This window comes from Typopeltis vanoorti, chromosome 15 (genome assembly GCF_054136105.1).
Source record: "Typopeltis vanoorti isolate ZY-2024b chromosome 15, IOZ_Tvanoo_1.0, whole genome shotgun sequence".
NCBI lineage: Eukaryota > Metazoa > Arthropoda > Arachnida > Uropygi > Thelyphonidae > Typopeltis > Typopeltis vanoorti.
In genome coordinates this window covers 39,789,522-39,806,579 of record NC_143563.1, presented here as the reverse complement: position 1 = coordinate 39,806,579, position 17,058 = coordinate 39,789,522, and the positions used below count along the sequence as shown (strand labels likewise).

Here is a 17,058-nt window from a genome sequence, read left to right as displayed (position 1 = left end):
TATGACAGCTGGTGTGGATAATTATATGACCTCCCTTGATTGCCAGGAGTTTTTTGATGCTGATGACAATAATAAAAATCTGAGAATTGTAATGCTGTGGTCTGAGGTTAATACCAACCTTCACTATGAGAATATAAACTACTTACTGTGCTAGTATGATACTATTATTACAAGGTTTTGCATGCATCATAACAGTCTGAACAATAGAAGACAGTCTTAATTTTTGGGACAGGTGTGCAGTTATGATATTCCATCTTGTTAAGATATCTTTATCAATGGTCAGTAGCTATCCTTGTTTTTTTCAAGTCTCTTGTGACCTCACTGCATGGTGGTGGTGGTCAATAGCCATACGATTCTTTGCCATGTTATTTCATTTGGTAATAGGCTCCATTTGCCATAGAGAGAGAGAGAGAGGTATAGTAAGTAATCTCATTTATCAAGATGCTGATTAATACTCGTGTTTTTGTTTTCTAAGCAGCTATCTACACAGATTAAGATAAAAACCATACATGTACATAGCAGTAAAGTAAACAATACACTGAATATCAAATGGTCCAATAGTCCTGATTGTGACTTCTATGGACACAGTAAGGAGATTTTGATTATTAAGCTAATGTTTACACCATTTAGGTGTGGATGGTGCAAATCTGTGACATTTCAAAAATAATCTCATTTAAATATGCATCAGTGTCTATTGTCCATCACTGCACATTTCAAATGTAGTAGTTGATTACTATTGGCTGGTTACTGTAAAGAACTGAGAAGAGTAGTGTACCTTGTTGCAAGAATTCGATTATGCATTATTAACTGAAAATAATCAAAATACAGTAGTTAGTTACAAGTATTACATTTAAATACATATAAATTGTTGTAAAATAATATATATATATATATATTACAGAAGGAATTTTTTCTTCTTACCTCTTGCCAGTGCTGTTCCTGCAGCTAAAGCCTGGGGAAAAAAAAAAAACCTGTATAATCATTGCTGAATGTAATGTATACACAGGTATAATAGATAAAGAATATATGACAGAGAAGTGAGAAGACTATATGAGAGATTTCACACACACACACACACACACACACAGAGGTTGGAGAAAATAATGGAAACACTTGTTATATATACTGTACATACATATTTCTTTATTAATATGATGTTGGATGACCTTTTGCCTTCTGTACAGCCTGAATTCTTCTTGGAATGGACTCAAATATGTTTTGAATAGTTTCTGGTGGAATTTTGTACCTTTCTTCTCGAAGAACATATTCAGATTGTTTTAAAGACGTTGGAGGTGGGAATCTGTTTCTTATTCTAGTCTCCAAAACATACCAGAGTGGTTCGATAATGTTCAAATCTGGTGATTTGTTGGCCAGGGAAGATACTGATGTTCACCTTCATTCTCTTCAGACTACAACTGTAAATCCAAGCTGCGTGAATGGGAGAATTGGCATGTTGGAATACTGCATTGTTGTTTGGAAATGACATTTGGCTCATGGGATGCACTTGATTACCCAAAATATCCAGGTAATCGCTTGCAGTAATACTGCCGTGAGGAGTAATAATGGGATGAACAGAATACCACAATATTGCTGCCCAGACCATCACAGAACTATCCCCGTGCTTTACTGTTTGAACCGACCATGCATTCCAGATTGTAGGCTTCCTTGGGTGTTCTCCATATATAAACTCATCCTGATGTAGGAAACAGCAAAAGTCAATTCATCATTTCTACAAAAACTGTCTGAATGAGCTCCATAAATCCAATATCAGACAGTTTTTGTAGAAACAAATTCTACAATGTGAATACTCAGTTCTGTTGTTATCTGTATTGCAGTAGTTCTATAGGTTTTTGAAACAATCTTTTTCAGTGTCCGACAACTCTTTGTCAGATATCGAGAAGGATTGTTTCAATGTGTGGTGATCTCTGTCATTTTTGATGTTTGCCCACTGTTTCTTTTTAATGGTGTTGTTTTGCCATGATCTTATCATCATAACCTTAGGAACTGTTGATCTCAATACACCACCTAATAATGTGGCAGTTTTTGTCACTGATGCTTCATTGCACCAACAATTTCTCCTCTTTCAGAGTCAGACAATTCTCCCATTTGCTGATTTTTTTTAAACACAAATTATCACTCACCACAATGCACTTGCATGAGCACTACAAAGTGTAAACAAAACAAGAACATTCCATGCTACCATATGTTTTTCAATGTAACCAACACAAAACAAATTCTCTTCCTAAATACCTTAGTGTTTCCATTATTTTGTCCAACCTCTCTCTCTTGTGACCATGCACCCTCAGGCAGGATTGTCTACTTTTCAAGGTGGGGGAAAAAAAATATCCTGCAGCACCATTTTACATTCCTGTCACCAAGAATCTTTAATTCTCTTAATGGAGAGCTCAGAAATGAGAAAGTGAAAGCAACCTTTATTGACAATTGACAATTATGTCTTTAGGGGTGAAGCAAGATGCTTTTCATATTCCCCGCTATCTGTTGTGGTTGCAGTGAAGGTAAAATTTATGAGCAGAATGCTCGCCCTGATTGGGCATGGAGATTATGCATCACTAAAGGAGGCCAATATAGCTTTTGGTCTTCTGTATTTGAATATGTCCGTTGGATCGTATGCTGTAGCTTGTTGAACCAAATCGTTGGGATGTGTGGACGTTTTTAGGAAAAACTTGGTGGCTAAGGATCGTAGAAAAGAGCAGATATAGGGAATATTTGTGTCTCTGTGGAGTTGAATGTTTCTAACATACCACGGGGCATTCAAAATCATTCTCAGGCACTTGTTCTGCACTCGCTGTATTTTGATGATGTTAGCATTAGAGGTGTGGCTCCAGGCCGGAGAGGCATAGGTGATTATAGAACGAATCGTCAACTGGTATAGCTGCAATTTGATTCTGTTGCTGAGCTTGCTATTTCTATTAATTAGCGGATAGATCTGTGCTATGGCTTTAGATGCCTTTGTGCATGCAGACTTGATGTGTTGATTGAAAGATAGCTTTTTGTCGAGAATTACACCCAGGTAATTTGTTTCTGACTGCCAGGGAATTTTAATATTGAATAGTAACAAATCTCCTACAGGAGACATTGGCCTTTTTGAGAAAAGAACGGCTGAGCTTTTCTGGGGGTTGACTTCCAGTCTCCATTTAGAGAACCAACCCTCCAGCTTTAGAATGTTTTCTTGAAGCTTTCTGGTAATGAAAAGGGGTCTGAGAGATCTGGTTAGTATTGCTGTATCGTCTGCATATAGGGCCAAAATGGAAGTCATCGGATTGTGTGGGATGTCTGACATGTATACAGAGAACAGCAATGGAGCCAGCAGAGATCCCTGCGGCACTCCAGCAAAGATGTGGCGCTGGGAGGATGTAGAACCGTTGATTTTTACTTGCATTGATCTATTTTGAAGATATGAGTGGATTAAATGAACCATTTTAGGTGAGATGCCGGCTGAGATAAGCTTGTGCAGGAGTCCAAAATGCCAGATTTTGTCAAATGCTTTGGATAAGTCTAGGAAAACAGCGCCTGTGCACTGGCGCCAGTTGTAGCTGGTTGTGATGTATTCAACAATTCTGTGGATTTGCTGGGTAGTACTATGGTGTTGCCTAAAACCAAACTGTTCTTTTGGAAGGATGTTTAGGTCATTTATTGAGGTTTGAAGTCGTGAGAGGATGACCTTCTCTGCAACCTTACCCAGATTTGAGATGAGACTGATTGGACGATAATTTTGGGGTAGGTGTGAGTCTTTGCCTGGCTTATGTATGGGAATTACGTCAGCCAGTTTCCAGGTGGAAGGAAAATAGTGAAATCTTAAAATTGCATTTATTATACTGGTCAGGTACACTACTGCCCTCCGGGGCAGAAGTTTAATCACACGATTAGTAATGCCGTCTGGTCCAGGAGCTTTTTTGTTCTTTAAATTTTTAATAATGTCATATATCTCAGCAGGTGATGTTGATGCAATATGGTCAGTGCTGGTGATAGGAAGTTTGAGTGAGTGTCTGACCTTGCTGTGAATCTTATGTATGTGGTCAAAGTCAAGGTTTCCATACGAAGGCCTGCATTGCTCTTCCAAGCTGTGCGCTATAACCTCTGCTTTGTCCACATCTGTGTGAGCAAGGCCCTGATCAGTTAATATTGGGGGAAGGGATCTGCCTTTGTTTTTGGTATTTTTCAGTAGTCCCCAGATGGAGTGATCACTAGGTGAAATGGAGGATAACTTTTCATCCCATACATAGTCTCTGTGAGCTTTCAGTGCATCTCTTACTGCCCCATTTAGTCTGTTTAGATTTGTTTTGTCTTGTGGTGCACACGTGTTACGGAATCTCTTTCGAGCTCTGTTTTTATCTCTGATTAAGTTCATGATGTCTTCAGGCAAACGATCTGGCTTGCGGGCAGATTTGTAGGAGGAAGCTACCTTTATAGCAGAATTAATTTGTTGTGTGAGATTTGTAACTGCAGTTTCTACTTCTTCTTTTGTGCGTATGTGAGGAACAGGTCCAATATGATCCTTGAGTGCGGCTGACAGTCTTTCCCATACAATGTAGGAGTGAGAAGGAGGACACAGGAATTCCTGGTTTCCCAGCTGCAGCAGTATTGGATTGTGATCGGATGATAGTTCATCCATAGAAATGATACTGTACTGAAGTTTAATATCCTGCAGGATAGCTATATCCAGGATATCAGCAGTGCCGAACGTACTGAGATGAGTTGGTTCGGTGGGGCCTGCCACAACAGCGTTGCTTGATCCTAAGTAATTGAAAAGGATGCAACCATTCTTGTTTGTGGTTGAACAATTCCAGGCAGGGTGCTTGGAATTCAGATCCCCGGCAATAATGGTGGGCCCTCTGATGCCTAAGATGGCATTTAGATCAGAGTGAAGTAGAGATTTTTGGGGAGGGTTGTAAGCTGAGTAGATTTTCAGTTTGCCAGTGGAGCTGGTGACTACTTCCACTCCTGTGATCTCAAGGTTAGTGGTTGAAGGAATGCTCACAGAGTGGTGCTTAATGTAGTTTTTAACGAAGATGGCAGTGCCACCACCTCTGTAGAGTAGTCTGTCATTTCTGTATAGGTGATAGCCCCTTATTGTAGGGTTGTCTGAGGGTCTTAGATGAGTTTCGCTGATTAGAATAACATCTGGCTGATACCTAGATGTGAAGGCACGGAGTTCCAGGATTTTGTTTTTGAGGCCATTTGCGTTCCAAGCAACTATTTGAAGAGATGCTGGAATGAGTTTGTTACTATTCATTTATGAGAGCTGTGAGGATGACCTGTGTTTCACGAAGAAATCTTTTAGTGGAGGTTTCAGTAGGGTTTGATAGGCTAAAATTTTGTAGCATGTTTGCTAGTGAGGCCGTGATAATAGCTGTTAGGTTTTTAGGTGCTCTTGGTTGATTTTGTTCTGGAATTGGCCTAGTTGTACGGGTCACATCGGCATAACTTCTTGTTTGCTTTTGGTTGGAGGTCTCCGACTGTGGTCGATGAGTCTCCGGTTTTGATGTCTGGGCCGCTGGTGTTCTTGTACTGTAGGAGGAGGGCTGATTGATTGCCTCCATCCGTCTGTTCTTTGGGTGTTGAGTACATCCTTTGTAGTTCGCCGGATGAGGGCCACTGCAGTTGGCACATTTGGCCGAGGTGGTCCTTGGCTTAGTGCAGGTATTGGTTGGGTGGCTGTCTCCACATTTTAAACATCTATATTCTGCTCGGCATAGATTCTGGGCATGGCCAAACTTTTGGCACCTGTGGCACTGCCCAGAAGATGATCTTTTACGGAGTGGTTCCGGTGTGACGATGAGACCACAGACTGTTTTTAAGTTGTAGATATCCTTATATATTTTGTGAATCTCAACAAGGACTAATGGCATGGGAGTTTTGTCTGCTTTGTACATTCTGCTCACTTTGACTGGTGGCAGATCCTGAGAATTTAGGTCAGCAGCGATTTCTGTTGTGTCAATGTCTTCACAGACACCACGAAGGACTACTTTTAAATTTTTTTCTGAACTGAGCGCAAAGGTATGATACTGGATGCCTCTGTTGTCCAGTTCCTTGGTCAACCTTCTGTAGTCTGTCACTGTTGCTGGCTGAATCTTTATGCCTTCATCCATGTTTTTGGCCTTAATGAAGCCAATATGCAGATTGGACATTGTGGATCGTAAAGCTGCCCACTTTTGTTTTTCTCTAAGGATGACCGGAGGCACCTTTTCTTTGGGAGAGGTAGCGGCGTCCGAACCCTGAGAATCCTGTTCCATTACAGTATTGTCATTGTGCGGTTCTTCTGTTGTTCTTCGCTTTTTGCGAGCACGCACTTCTACAAAGTCTGAAGGTGTAGAAGGCATCGACTCTAAATGATCTTCAGCGACGACTTTGTGAGCACGCACTTCTGGAAAGTCTGAAGGAGTAGAAGGCATCAACTCTAAATGATCTTCAGCGACAGCGTCTGAGACACATTCAGGGGGAAACGTGTCATACAGTTTAACCTTTCCCGGCCAGTTATCACTCAGTAGCTTTCCCAGTCTGAGGAATTCCCTGTAGACTTCTTCGAATTGGGTCTCATTTAGAAGTTTTGTCATTTCAAGAAATAAAAATGTGTTGATACACAGATGGAGAAAGAGTAGAGGTCCCTCAGGTGCCCCGAGCAGGCAAAGACAATCCTGTGAACTTTTGAGGGTCCACTAGCAGATCCCGTAGACACTCTTAGGTGTCTACCAGCAATAAAATGTTACTCTATTATATATATCCCGTAGATCAAATCGATCTACCAGCAACGGTAGCAAATATTTCACCTTAAAAAGCCTTAGAAAATGAAGAACACTTACCTCTGTATATATCATTTATCATTCAAAACTATCGCCACTAATTAACAACACAATGACTCAGCTGACTCTTTAATTTCATCATCAATAATACACTACACAAAACACTAACACACGGGCCGCCATTTTTTTCCGTACTCATTACCAGAATTCAAGCAACCTTTAAGAGAGGATTAAGACTATTTATTGGAGCCGTAAATGACACTGAAAATAAGCACGAATGAAGTTCAGACCAGCTTGCTCACTGTAAATGTATATATTTATTATTATTAAATAATTATTAGATTTTTATCATTAAACTGTTATTATTAAATTAAATAATACTCGAAAAGCCACTGTCTACTGAAAGTAATATATATTTATATACATAACACATGAATCTTGGATGGATCATTTGATCCCTTAGGTTCATACTGTAGCACAGTAGAGTACATGCCAAGGTGTAATGTGATAATCAGTATAGAATTTTGTAGGTAAAAGCAAAATATATATGTAAGTGTAATGTAAAAAGCCAACATAATTAGTACATGATTTGTGAAACAAGTAATACTGCATTAAAATTTTATCAAAATTTCATTGTACTCATATATATATATATATATATATATATATATATATGATTGAATATATGTATATAATTGGATATATATGATTGAATATATGTATATAATTGGATATATATGATTGAATATACACACACACAATATAGTGAAACAAAGATAAATAATAAAAATGACTTGAAAAAAAATTCCAATTTATTTTTTTAACTTGCATATATAAAACTATATCCAGTCATTTTAATACATAATTGGTGAAAGTGAGACATGGTTGACACAGGATGATATACTATTGGGAATAGAATAATGGATATAACATTTTTCAGTATCATAAAAGAGGGATGGCTTACTAATGATCTCAGGAGAGTTTTATCCTTTCCATGTGGAACCGCAAGGAAGCAGAAATATAATGACGTTGAGGACATTTGGTGTGAGATTGAGGCAAGTAGGAATTTGATATTTAGTTAGGTGTAATTATAGACAAGGAGATGTAGAGAGAAGTGGTTGACACAGGATGATATACTATTGGGAATAGAATAATGGATATAACATTTTTCAGTATCATAAAAGAGGGATGGCTTACTAATGATCTCAGGAGAGTTTTATCCTTTCCATGTGGAACCGCAAGGAAGCAGAAATATAATGACGTTGAGGACATTTGGTGTGAGATTGAGGCAAGTAGGAATTTGATATTTAGTTAGGTGTAATTATAGACAAGGAGATGTAGAGAGAAGTGGTTCTGAAAGGTTTGGCCAGATAACACCAAGTAACAGGTCAGTGATAATGAATGTTTATTTAATTTTGGAAACTTTAATTGGAAGATAGGAAAGAATTTGAATAAGGAAAATGAATTCCAGAAGCTGCTCAGAGATAAGTATCTTACATAATATAGTGGAAGCACAGGCGGGACATGGGAATAGGTGAATTCACCATGCTACCACTTGGTGAAAGTGATCATGTGTTTTAACATGAGAAGTATGCGAGCTGTACTGAATAAATGTGTAGGATTAGTATAGAAGATTGACAAACTAAATAAACAGACAATTGATCTTTTATGGCCTGATTAGTTACTGAAGGCACTCTCAGATGATATTCCTAAAATTAGAAAGTTAAATAGAATAGGGTGAAATGGATGAATCATGGAATTATAAGAGCTGTGGAGGAAGATATATTCTAAAACCCCATGGAGTCAAAGACTCATCTAGGAGGTCCTTTTGTCATACATACATACAGCTCATCATACCGCACCTTAAACACACTCAAACTCTGCAGACACTGCCCTCTCAGCAAGGCATCCAATCATTCACAACTCTGCATACAAAAAACCTTCTTCTCACTCCCCTGCTCACACCTGCCTTATAGAGCTTCCAGGAATCACCTCTGGTTCTTCCCTGATCTCCCACCATTTTCTGTAAAACCTCCTCAACATTGATCCTACTAACTTCGAACCCTTACTAACTTCAGAATCCCTTACTAACTTCAAACATCTCGTCATCCTTTTGAAAACCAGGTGACCAAATTTGTGCACAGTAGCCATGTATGGCCTAATCAGAGCCTTATACAATGGAACAAGAGTCTTCTTATTTCTACAAGTCAGTGTCCTCTGCATCATTCCCAGAATTTGTTGTGTTGTCCTCACAATTTTGGCAATGTGTCCCCTATATTTCAGATGTTTATCTACTATCACCCCAGAATCTCTTATTTCTTCCACCTCTAACATTATATCCCCACTAAGTGTACATTTTCCAACACTGAACTGACATCCCCATTCCTGTGCCCATTCACTCAATCTATTCAAGTCTTCTTGTAAAGCCACTACATCTTCTCTACTCTTCATAGTTCATCCCAACTTTGTATCATCTGCAAACAACTGAATATCCCCATCTAAATCTTTGCCAATATCATTAATGTACAGGTTAAACAGCAATGGCCCTAAAACAGACCCATGAGGAACATCACTAGTGACTTTCCTCTTCTGGGATATTGCTCCCCAATACACAACTTGCTGAGACCTATCAGATAGCCAGTCTCCAATTCAATGTAATTATCTAACATCCAACCCCATCCACTCAAGTTTGACTATAAACTTATGCGGTAATCTATATAAAGCCTTTGCAAAATCTAAGTATACTACTGTGCATCCCTCTCATCTGGCTAATGAAGCCATCACCTTATTGTAATAAGTAAATAGATTGCTAAAACATGACCTCTCTTTAGCAAATCCATGCTGTCCATCAAAGATAATACTGTTGTTGAGAACTAGGTGGGAACTAGGATCCAATTCTAGATCCTAGTTCTCACCAGATTCTCCAGCACCTTAACCAAACATCTCATATACACACACACACAGATAGGCCTAAAATTTGATGCTTAAGTAATATCACTTTCATTATGAAGCAGCACTGTCTTTGCCCTCCTTTCACTCCCTTGAAACTCGACTTAGTGCAAGACTCATATTAAACAAATATGTCAAGGCAGATGCCAATTCTCTGGTACATTCTTTCAAAATACATGATGATATATTATCAACTCCCACAGCCTTATTAACATCACGTTTGCTTAATTCCTTATATACCTCTTGCTCACTTACAATCATTCTCTCCTCCTCATCACCAACTGCTCTCAAACTCTCCATGATGTCACATTCATGACTGAAAGACCTTTATGAACTGCTCATTAACTTCCTCCACTATATCTTCCATAGCAGTTGTTCTTATACCATTTTCTCCAATCAATGTCATCTTTCCATAATCTTTTTTTTTTTTTTGTTTTTTGTTTTTTGCTGGCTACATATTGAAAGAACTCCCTAGGATTCTTTTTGGCTTCATTAGCTAACTGTTTCTCATACTTCACTTTTGCTACCCTTAACCAAACAAGTCATCTGCCTTGCCTGTTCTTTGTAATCCTCATGATACTGATTATTATCACTTCTCTTATGCTGCCTCCATAATGCCTTTTTGCTGTGTATCGCATGCTTAATCTTTTCATTTATTCATTTCATACCTACCTTACTTAGCCTTCTGACCTTGGAATACATTTAGTTATTGCTTCTACCAGACAGTTCTAGAATATCCCCCCAAGCCGCACTGATCTCCTTTCCAGCTAACTCCTCATGACATGAGGAGTTAGCTGGAAAGGAGATCAGTGCAGCTTGGGGCATACACCTGCAAGCTGTCTCCTGAGCCATCATAATCACCAGCTTTGTAGTTCCATGTGCATCCTTTTCTCACAGAGGTCCTCACACTGCTGGCAACCACCCAGGTAATCACTTCATGATCACTCTCACCAACTGGAGGGTGATTTGACCTCTCATTTATGATTACATCCTCTGATGAGATGATCAGATCCAAGAACCGCAATCCTCGTGTGTCCTCTGTTACATACTGTCTGAGGTAGTTGTCCCTCAAAAACTAAAGAAGTTCTTTTTCTTTACTTCTAGTCATCATCCCAGTCTATATTTCCATAATTAAAATCACCCATAATGAGCTCCCTTTTCTTATTTGCTTGGCTAATTTGATTATATATTTCTTGGTCACTACCATCCATATTACCAGGTCTATAACAACATCTAAGTATTTCATAATGAATATTTATTTTCTTGATCATCTAACTAGAGTAATTATTTGGACAATAGATCAAGTGTTAACTAATAGATATTTATTAAACCTACTAGTTTAATAAATTAGTAGGTTTAATAAATATTTATTAGTTAACACTTGATCTATTGTCCAAATAATTACTCTAGTTAGATGATCAAGAAAATAAACATTCATTATGAATAGAATCTATGGTGATACGAAAATAAAGGTATGCCATTATGAACTCCTGAAATGTAAAAAAAGCCGGGTTATTAAATCATCTCACTTTTTTAAAAAGATGTCGAGATAACTGTATAATTCCTAAGTTCTTACACTTTAAACATTATTTCAATTCGAGACAGGCCAGAAATATTTATTTCAAGACATCGATGTTACTCCTTCGTGAAAGGTTACAACACACAAGATTCTTGCTTATTCAAATAGACTCACAATGTTACGACTTCTTCATGGATCTCTCCAGCTCTCTAGATAAGGAAGTTTAGCAAGTCTTAGACAGAATGATCAACACTAGCTACACAAAGGTTTTAAATAAAAGCGAACAGACCCAGATCAAGAAATTCAACTACCTTTATACAACCCATGATAAGTCTAAACCTTCTCTACTAGATAACCAAGTTATTCTTAATTTCTCAGACCACATCTTAAAGAAACCTGAAATCACTATTCTCAAGAAAGGTTTTAACTATGCCATAACTCCTCAACAGACACCTAATGTGGAATTCATCTGCAGTTTAGACAAAGCAATCTCATTATTACCACTACACATAGCAAATGATCTCAGACTAAAAAGTTGCATAATACTCTCCTCTCCTAGAACCACAAAACAAAATTTCATCTCTCCAGATAGAAGAACCATTCATAATCTAAAAAGGAATAAAGACATCATAATACTTAAGGCAGATAAAGGCAACAGTACTGTAATACTGAACACCAAGGACTACGAGGATAAAGCAAACAATCTACTATCGGACTTGCCTGTTTACCGTATTTTAACACGTTCATTGCCAAGCTGAAAATTGGAATTTCGTGTGGTGGCCAAATTTTTTTATTCAGTACGCAACTCGATAGCGATGTCCACGCGATAACGCGTGATCATCCATCGTGTGAGAGCTCGCATCACATGATATCGCGTGATTGGCAATGAACATGTTAATGAAAGATCCAACATTAAAAAAACACCATGATACAAATGAATTACTATGCAATATGTCCAACTGGCCAACAGATCTAATTAAAAAACTAAAATCCATTCACCCTTTATGCCCTATTGTGGATGGGATCAACTCACCTACCTACTTATTGTCCAAACATCTCTCCAAACTCTTACAACAACATATCCATAACTCAGAGAGTTACATCAGAAACTCACAACATTTTGTGGAAAAATTAAAAAACATTACCATATCAGAAAATTATCATCTAGCTAGCCTAGATGTCACCTCTCTTTTTACAAATGTTCCCATGGTGTAGGTCATCAGCATCCTAGTTACCTTGTTCCCACAAGATATAACCTAACTGTACGATCATTGACTAAATTCAAACTATTTTTCTTGGAAGAATATGATTTACTAACAACTAACTGGCTTGGCAATGGGCAGTCCACTTTCACCTTCTTGTGCTGACCTATTTATGGAAGACCTCGAAAATAAAATCCTATCTCAAATAATTCCTAAACCAACTATTTGGTGGAGATATGTGGATGACATCTTCATTGTATGGAACCATGGAACATCGATGTTACCACAACAAAGATGACCTACTTGACTTCCTCAATAAGATCAACTCCTTTCATTCTATTAAATTTACTCTGGAACTTGAAAGAGACAAACAACTGCAGTTCTTAGACATCTTAATTAAGAAGCAAATTAATGGCCATATAAACCTATCAGGTTACAGGAAACCTACGAATACAGGTCGCTATCTACATATCAGCTCCTCTCACCATATTTCTCACAAAACTCAGCATAGTACACGTGTTAAAGAAAAGAGCTGTCCGCATCACAACAGATAACAAGAATCTTCAAGACGAGTTAACATTGATATCTAATAATCTGAACTTGAATGGCTACCCACGAACTCTTCAACAAAATCTTTTTCTCTGAACCACCACAAAGAGAGTGAGAGGATACTCAATATATCAAAAATATCACAATTCCGTATGTAAATGGCATCTCCAACAAGCTTGCTAGTCTCTTCAAACCACACAAAATAAGAGTGACATTCAAACCTATAGAAACAATTCATAAACTACTAAGATCTCCAAAAGATAACCATCCTTTCTATAAATATGCTGGAGTTTACAATATTCCATGCTCATGTGGTTCAAGTTGCATCGGGCAGACATCAAGAAGCCTCGAAATTAGACAGAAGGAGCACATTGGTTACGTCAAAAACAACAGACAAGAGATATCAGGCCTGTCATCTCATTTTTCTATAACCATATCATTGAGTGGGATAAAAGCTGTGCCCCTTACATAGAAGAAGACTACCACTCCCGAATGTTTAAAGAAGCAGCTACAGTCGCTCGCTCTGTTGATAACCTTAACAGGAACCAGGGTTTAATACTCCCAGAGATATAGAAAACTCTAATTAGATCTCTTAACACACAAGAAATGAACTTCAATACAAACTACAGAACATTGCTTAGCAACAACTAGTTAATCATGTACACGCGATAAATATATCACTTATGTTCAATGCTATTTTAGTTTGTAGCTATAATTGTTAGAATTTTACAGTTATTCATATTTGTGTAATGTTTTTTTAACTTAAGTGCTTGTACCCTGAAGATACCAACAGCTAAAGTTTGGTCAAACTAGTAGGTTTAATAAATATTTATTAGTTAACACTTGATCTACTGTCCAAATAATTACTCTAAGTATTTCATTCTATTCACCTCTATCTCGCACTATACTGCATCAAAACCACTGGCACTATTTCCCTCTTGCATCTCTACTTTGTATGGACATAACTCTTTCTTTATCATCAATAGCACTCCTTCACCCTTTTTATCCTTTCTGTTTTCACAAAACACATCATATCCTTCCATCTCTATTCCTGTCTGGATTTCATCATAATCCAACCATGTCTAACTTATTCCAGCAATTCTTGGGTGAACAGAATCAATTAATGCAACCATTTCATTTGCCTTGTTTCTTACACTTCTAGCATTTGTATACAAACATAGCTCATTCTTGGATCTATAGCTAGTTCCATGCCACTTATTTGATGTGACTTCTTCATGCTTAATTCGAGCCATTTCTTTTTCTCCTCATTCATCTTAGAACCTTCTTCAAAGCCAACTTTTTTTTTTTTGTCCACACACATTCTTATCCTTTTGGAACATCAACCTTTCTCATTCTGTGTTCTCCTGTCCTCCCTGAGCCCCCGTTTTCCTGTCTGTCTTTCATACTTGTTCTCTCATTCTCTACATTCATGCTACTCACTTCTTCATTCATAACCACCTCTTCAATCTCTCCTGCCTTACTCTCCTGTTCTTCTACATCGCTTCCCACTTGATCAGATTCATTCTCTGCACTCACTTCTCTACCTTCCAGCAGCAGTCTCTCCAAGTGACTCACATCAAAACCATTCAAATACAGTCCACAGTCCATCAATACAGTTCACTTCGTCCTTCAAACTCATTGCACACATAAACAAGCTGCACTCTTTTCTCCACGCACATTTCCACTAACATATCATTCATAATTCTTGCTCTCTGCCTCATCTCACCACTGTCTTACCTGAGAAACAAGCTTACTATCTTTCCTATCACACTAGTGCATTTTATCCGTCCCATCAACCTCCTGATATCCAATCTGATGTGCTCTTTGTTCCCAGGCGAGGAGATATTAAGAACAGGATACTTTCAGTAGCATAAATAACATATGCACATATTTGGAAGATGACAAGTGCATGTGGAAACATTGGCTGAGGCAGCAAACTGAAATCCTACAGAATTCTAGTCATGTTGACTAGTAAACAAAGGGTGAATATGAAAGTTTAACTTCAGTTGCTGGAGATAGTGCACAGGCCACGTCTAAAGTGGAAATCATCAAGAGTATTTTGTTTGTATAACAAGCTTGAGACTATTGAATAACAGGAATAATAAGTTAGTGAGATAACTGGCATTCAGGAAAGTGAAGTGTTTGAAATATTTGTAACCAACTGATGTTAATAAGGTTATGGGAATAGATGGTATATCACCATATATATATTAAAATAATATGCAGAATAGCTGATAGTGATCTTGATTTGGTTGTTAAACAAAAATCTGGCAACAGGAACAGTAATGGAAGATTGAAATAAGACAGTGCCATTACATAAGAGTGAACCTAGTCAGTTTGTCAAACTCTTTGCCAGTTTTGTATCAAGTTAAACTGCCCATTTATCACATTTTCACAAAATTGTCCCAGCATTCCCCATTTTTCAATATGTGCAGTGTCCAAGATGAAATGTTTTCATATCACATTTATAAAACAAACAAACAGCTGTCACAGAAATAAAGTGTGTTATTACATTCTGATAACTTGTAAGTCATATATGGATGTATTTTTATTATCAAAATGTTAACCTTTTTCTTTTCTTTCCAATAATTTTTCAGTACTTTCTTAATGATAATATTCCTTTTGAGAATATGAAAGCCATTGTTAAATTTATTTTGATACTATCATTAATGAATTTATTATGAAAGAGTAAATAGACAAAATTGTAAATTTTGTCTATTTACTCTTTCTTTGTTTGTCAGTAAAATCAACGATAATTATAAAGCATAAAAGAATGAAGTGATGATTTTCACAAGTTTATGCATAAAGAAAAACAGTATAAAAAAAAAATACAGCTTTCTCAAATTATGCCAGGCCAGCTACATCAGCCACACCAGAAAAATTCCAAGAAACAGCTTCAAACTTCAAACAGGTAAAATTTGAGATATTTTTTATGTATTTTACTTTAAATTTTAATTTCTTTTTATTAAAAATTAATGAAAATTTAATGGGGTGCTTAAGGATTGAAGCTGTATAACTGAGAGGAGACCTCCACATAGCCTTTAAAGAAATGCAGAGAACTGACCAGGGCTTCTGACCCAATGTCCAATCCACACCTTCTCGTGGTGCACCCTGTTGGATATCTACTTGGATACTGAACGAACGAGGATGGGCTGGCAATTTGGGATTTAGCCGACCAAATTGTATTCTTATTGGCTTAAACCAATATAGAAAATGATGGTACAACATGACAAAATTTCATGCCGGTGGAGCGTCGCCTGGTTAAACACGGCCCCCATTGTTTTCACCAGGGAACCAGGGCGAACAGCGAAAAGTCAGCTACTGGAACAAATCTGAAAGCACACCCCAACTCAACATCACCAGAGTAAAGATCAGTACTATCAACATAAGAGGCCTGAATGGCAAAGAAATGGAGCTAGGTGAGGAATTAGATAAGTACAGATCGACATAATAGGGATGACTGAAACAAAAAAGACAAAAACTGGTCAGATCTTTCTGAGCAATACATACAAAATGTTATATTCAGGAAATGACAATCAAGGAAAAGAAGGAGTAGCCATAGTATTCAACACAAAATATGAGGCTAATCGTCTTGAATGGCAGGCAGTCTCAAGTAGAGTGATATGGGCAAATAGCAGAATGGGGAATTGGACAATGAGACTTATTTGTGCCTATTGTCCCACAGAAGGTTCTACTAAGGTAGAAGTGGAGGAATTTTTTGAGACTTTAGAAAAAGCAACTGACACAATGAAAAAGGAAAAGTAGGGCCTTGTAGGGGATCTAAATAGAAGAGTAGGAAATGATTGAGAGACACAGAAATATTTTTGGAAAATTTGGAAAAAAGAGCAAAGCTAATAATAATGGTAAATACCTGTTGGATTTCTGCCCAGGACATGGACTGGTTATTACTAACACCATGTTCCAACATAAAAATGTGCACAAATTCACATGGAGAGAAGAGGCAAGGAATAAGAAAAGTCTCATTGACTATGTTATTGTTGATAGTGATGTTTTCTCCCTGGTGCAGGACACCAGAGTGTACAGAGGATTTGAAATTGGAAGTGGTCACTATTTAGTC

At 37.6% G+C, this 17,058-nt stretch overlaps 1 protein-coding gene across 3 annotated transcripts in view; it reads right to left on the bottom strand.

Annotated features, from left to right (window-relative positions):
* Positions 1-17,058, bottom strand: part of LOC150098670 (SPARC-related modular calcium-binding protein 1-like) — a 66,785-nt gene that overhangs the window by 27,678 nt on the left and 22,049 nt on the right. Inside the window, exons 3-4 of one of the 3 annotated variants that reach the window (XM_090404671.1) lie at positions 6,822-7,022; positions 922-952 (exon numbers count right to left, since the gene is read on the bottom strand). In XM_090404671.1, coding sequence (XP_090260797.1) covers positions 922-952; positions 6,822-6,836 — 46 coding nt within the window. In that variant the 5' untranslated portion in view covers positions 6,837-7,022. Of the gene's footprint in view, positions 1-921; positions 953-6,821; positions 7,063-17,058 lie in introns of all 3 variants that reach the window. The other 2 variants (XM_090404672.1, XM_090404670.1) reach the window with 2 other exon arrangements.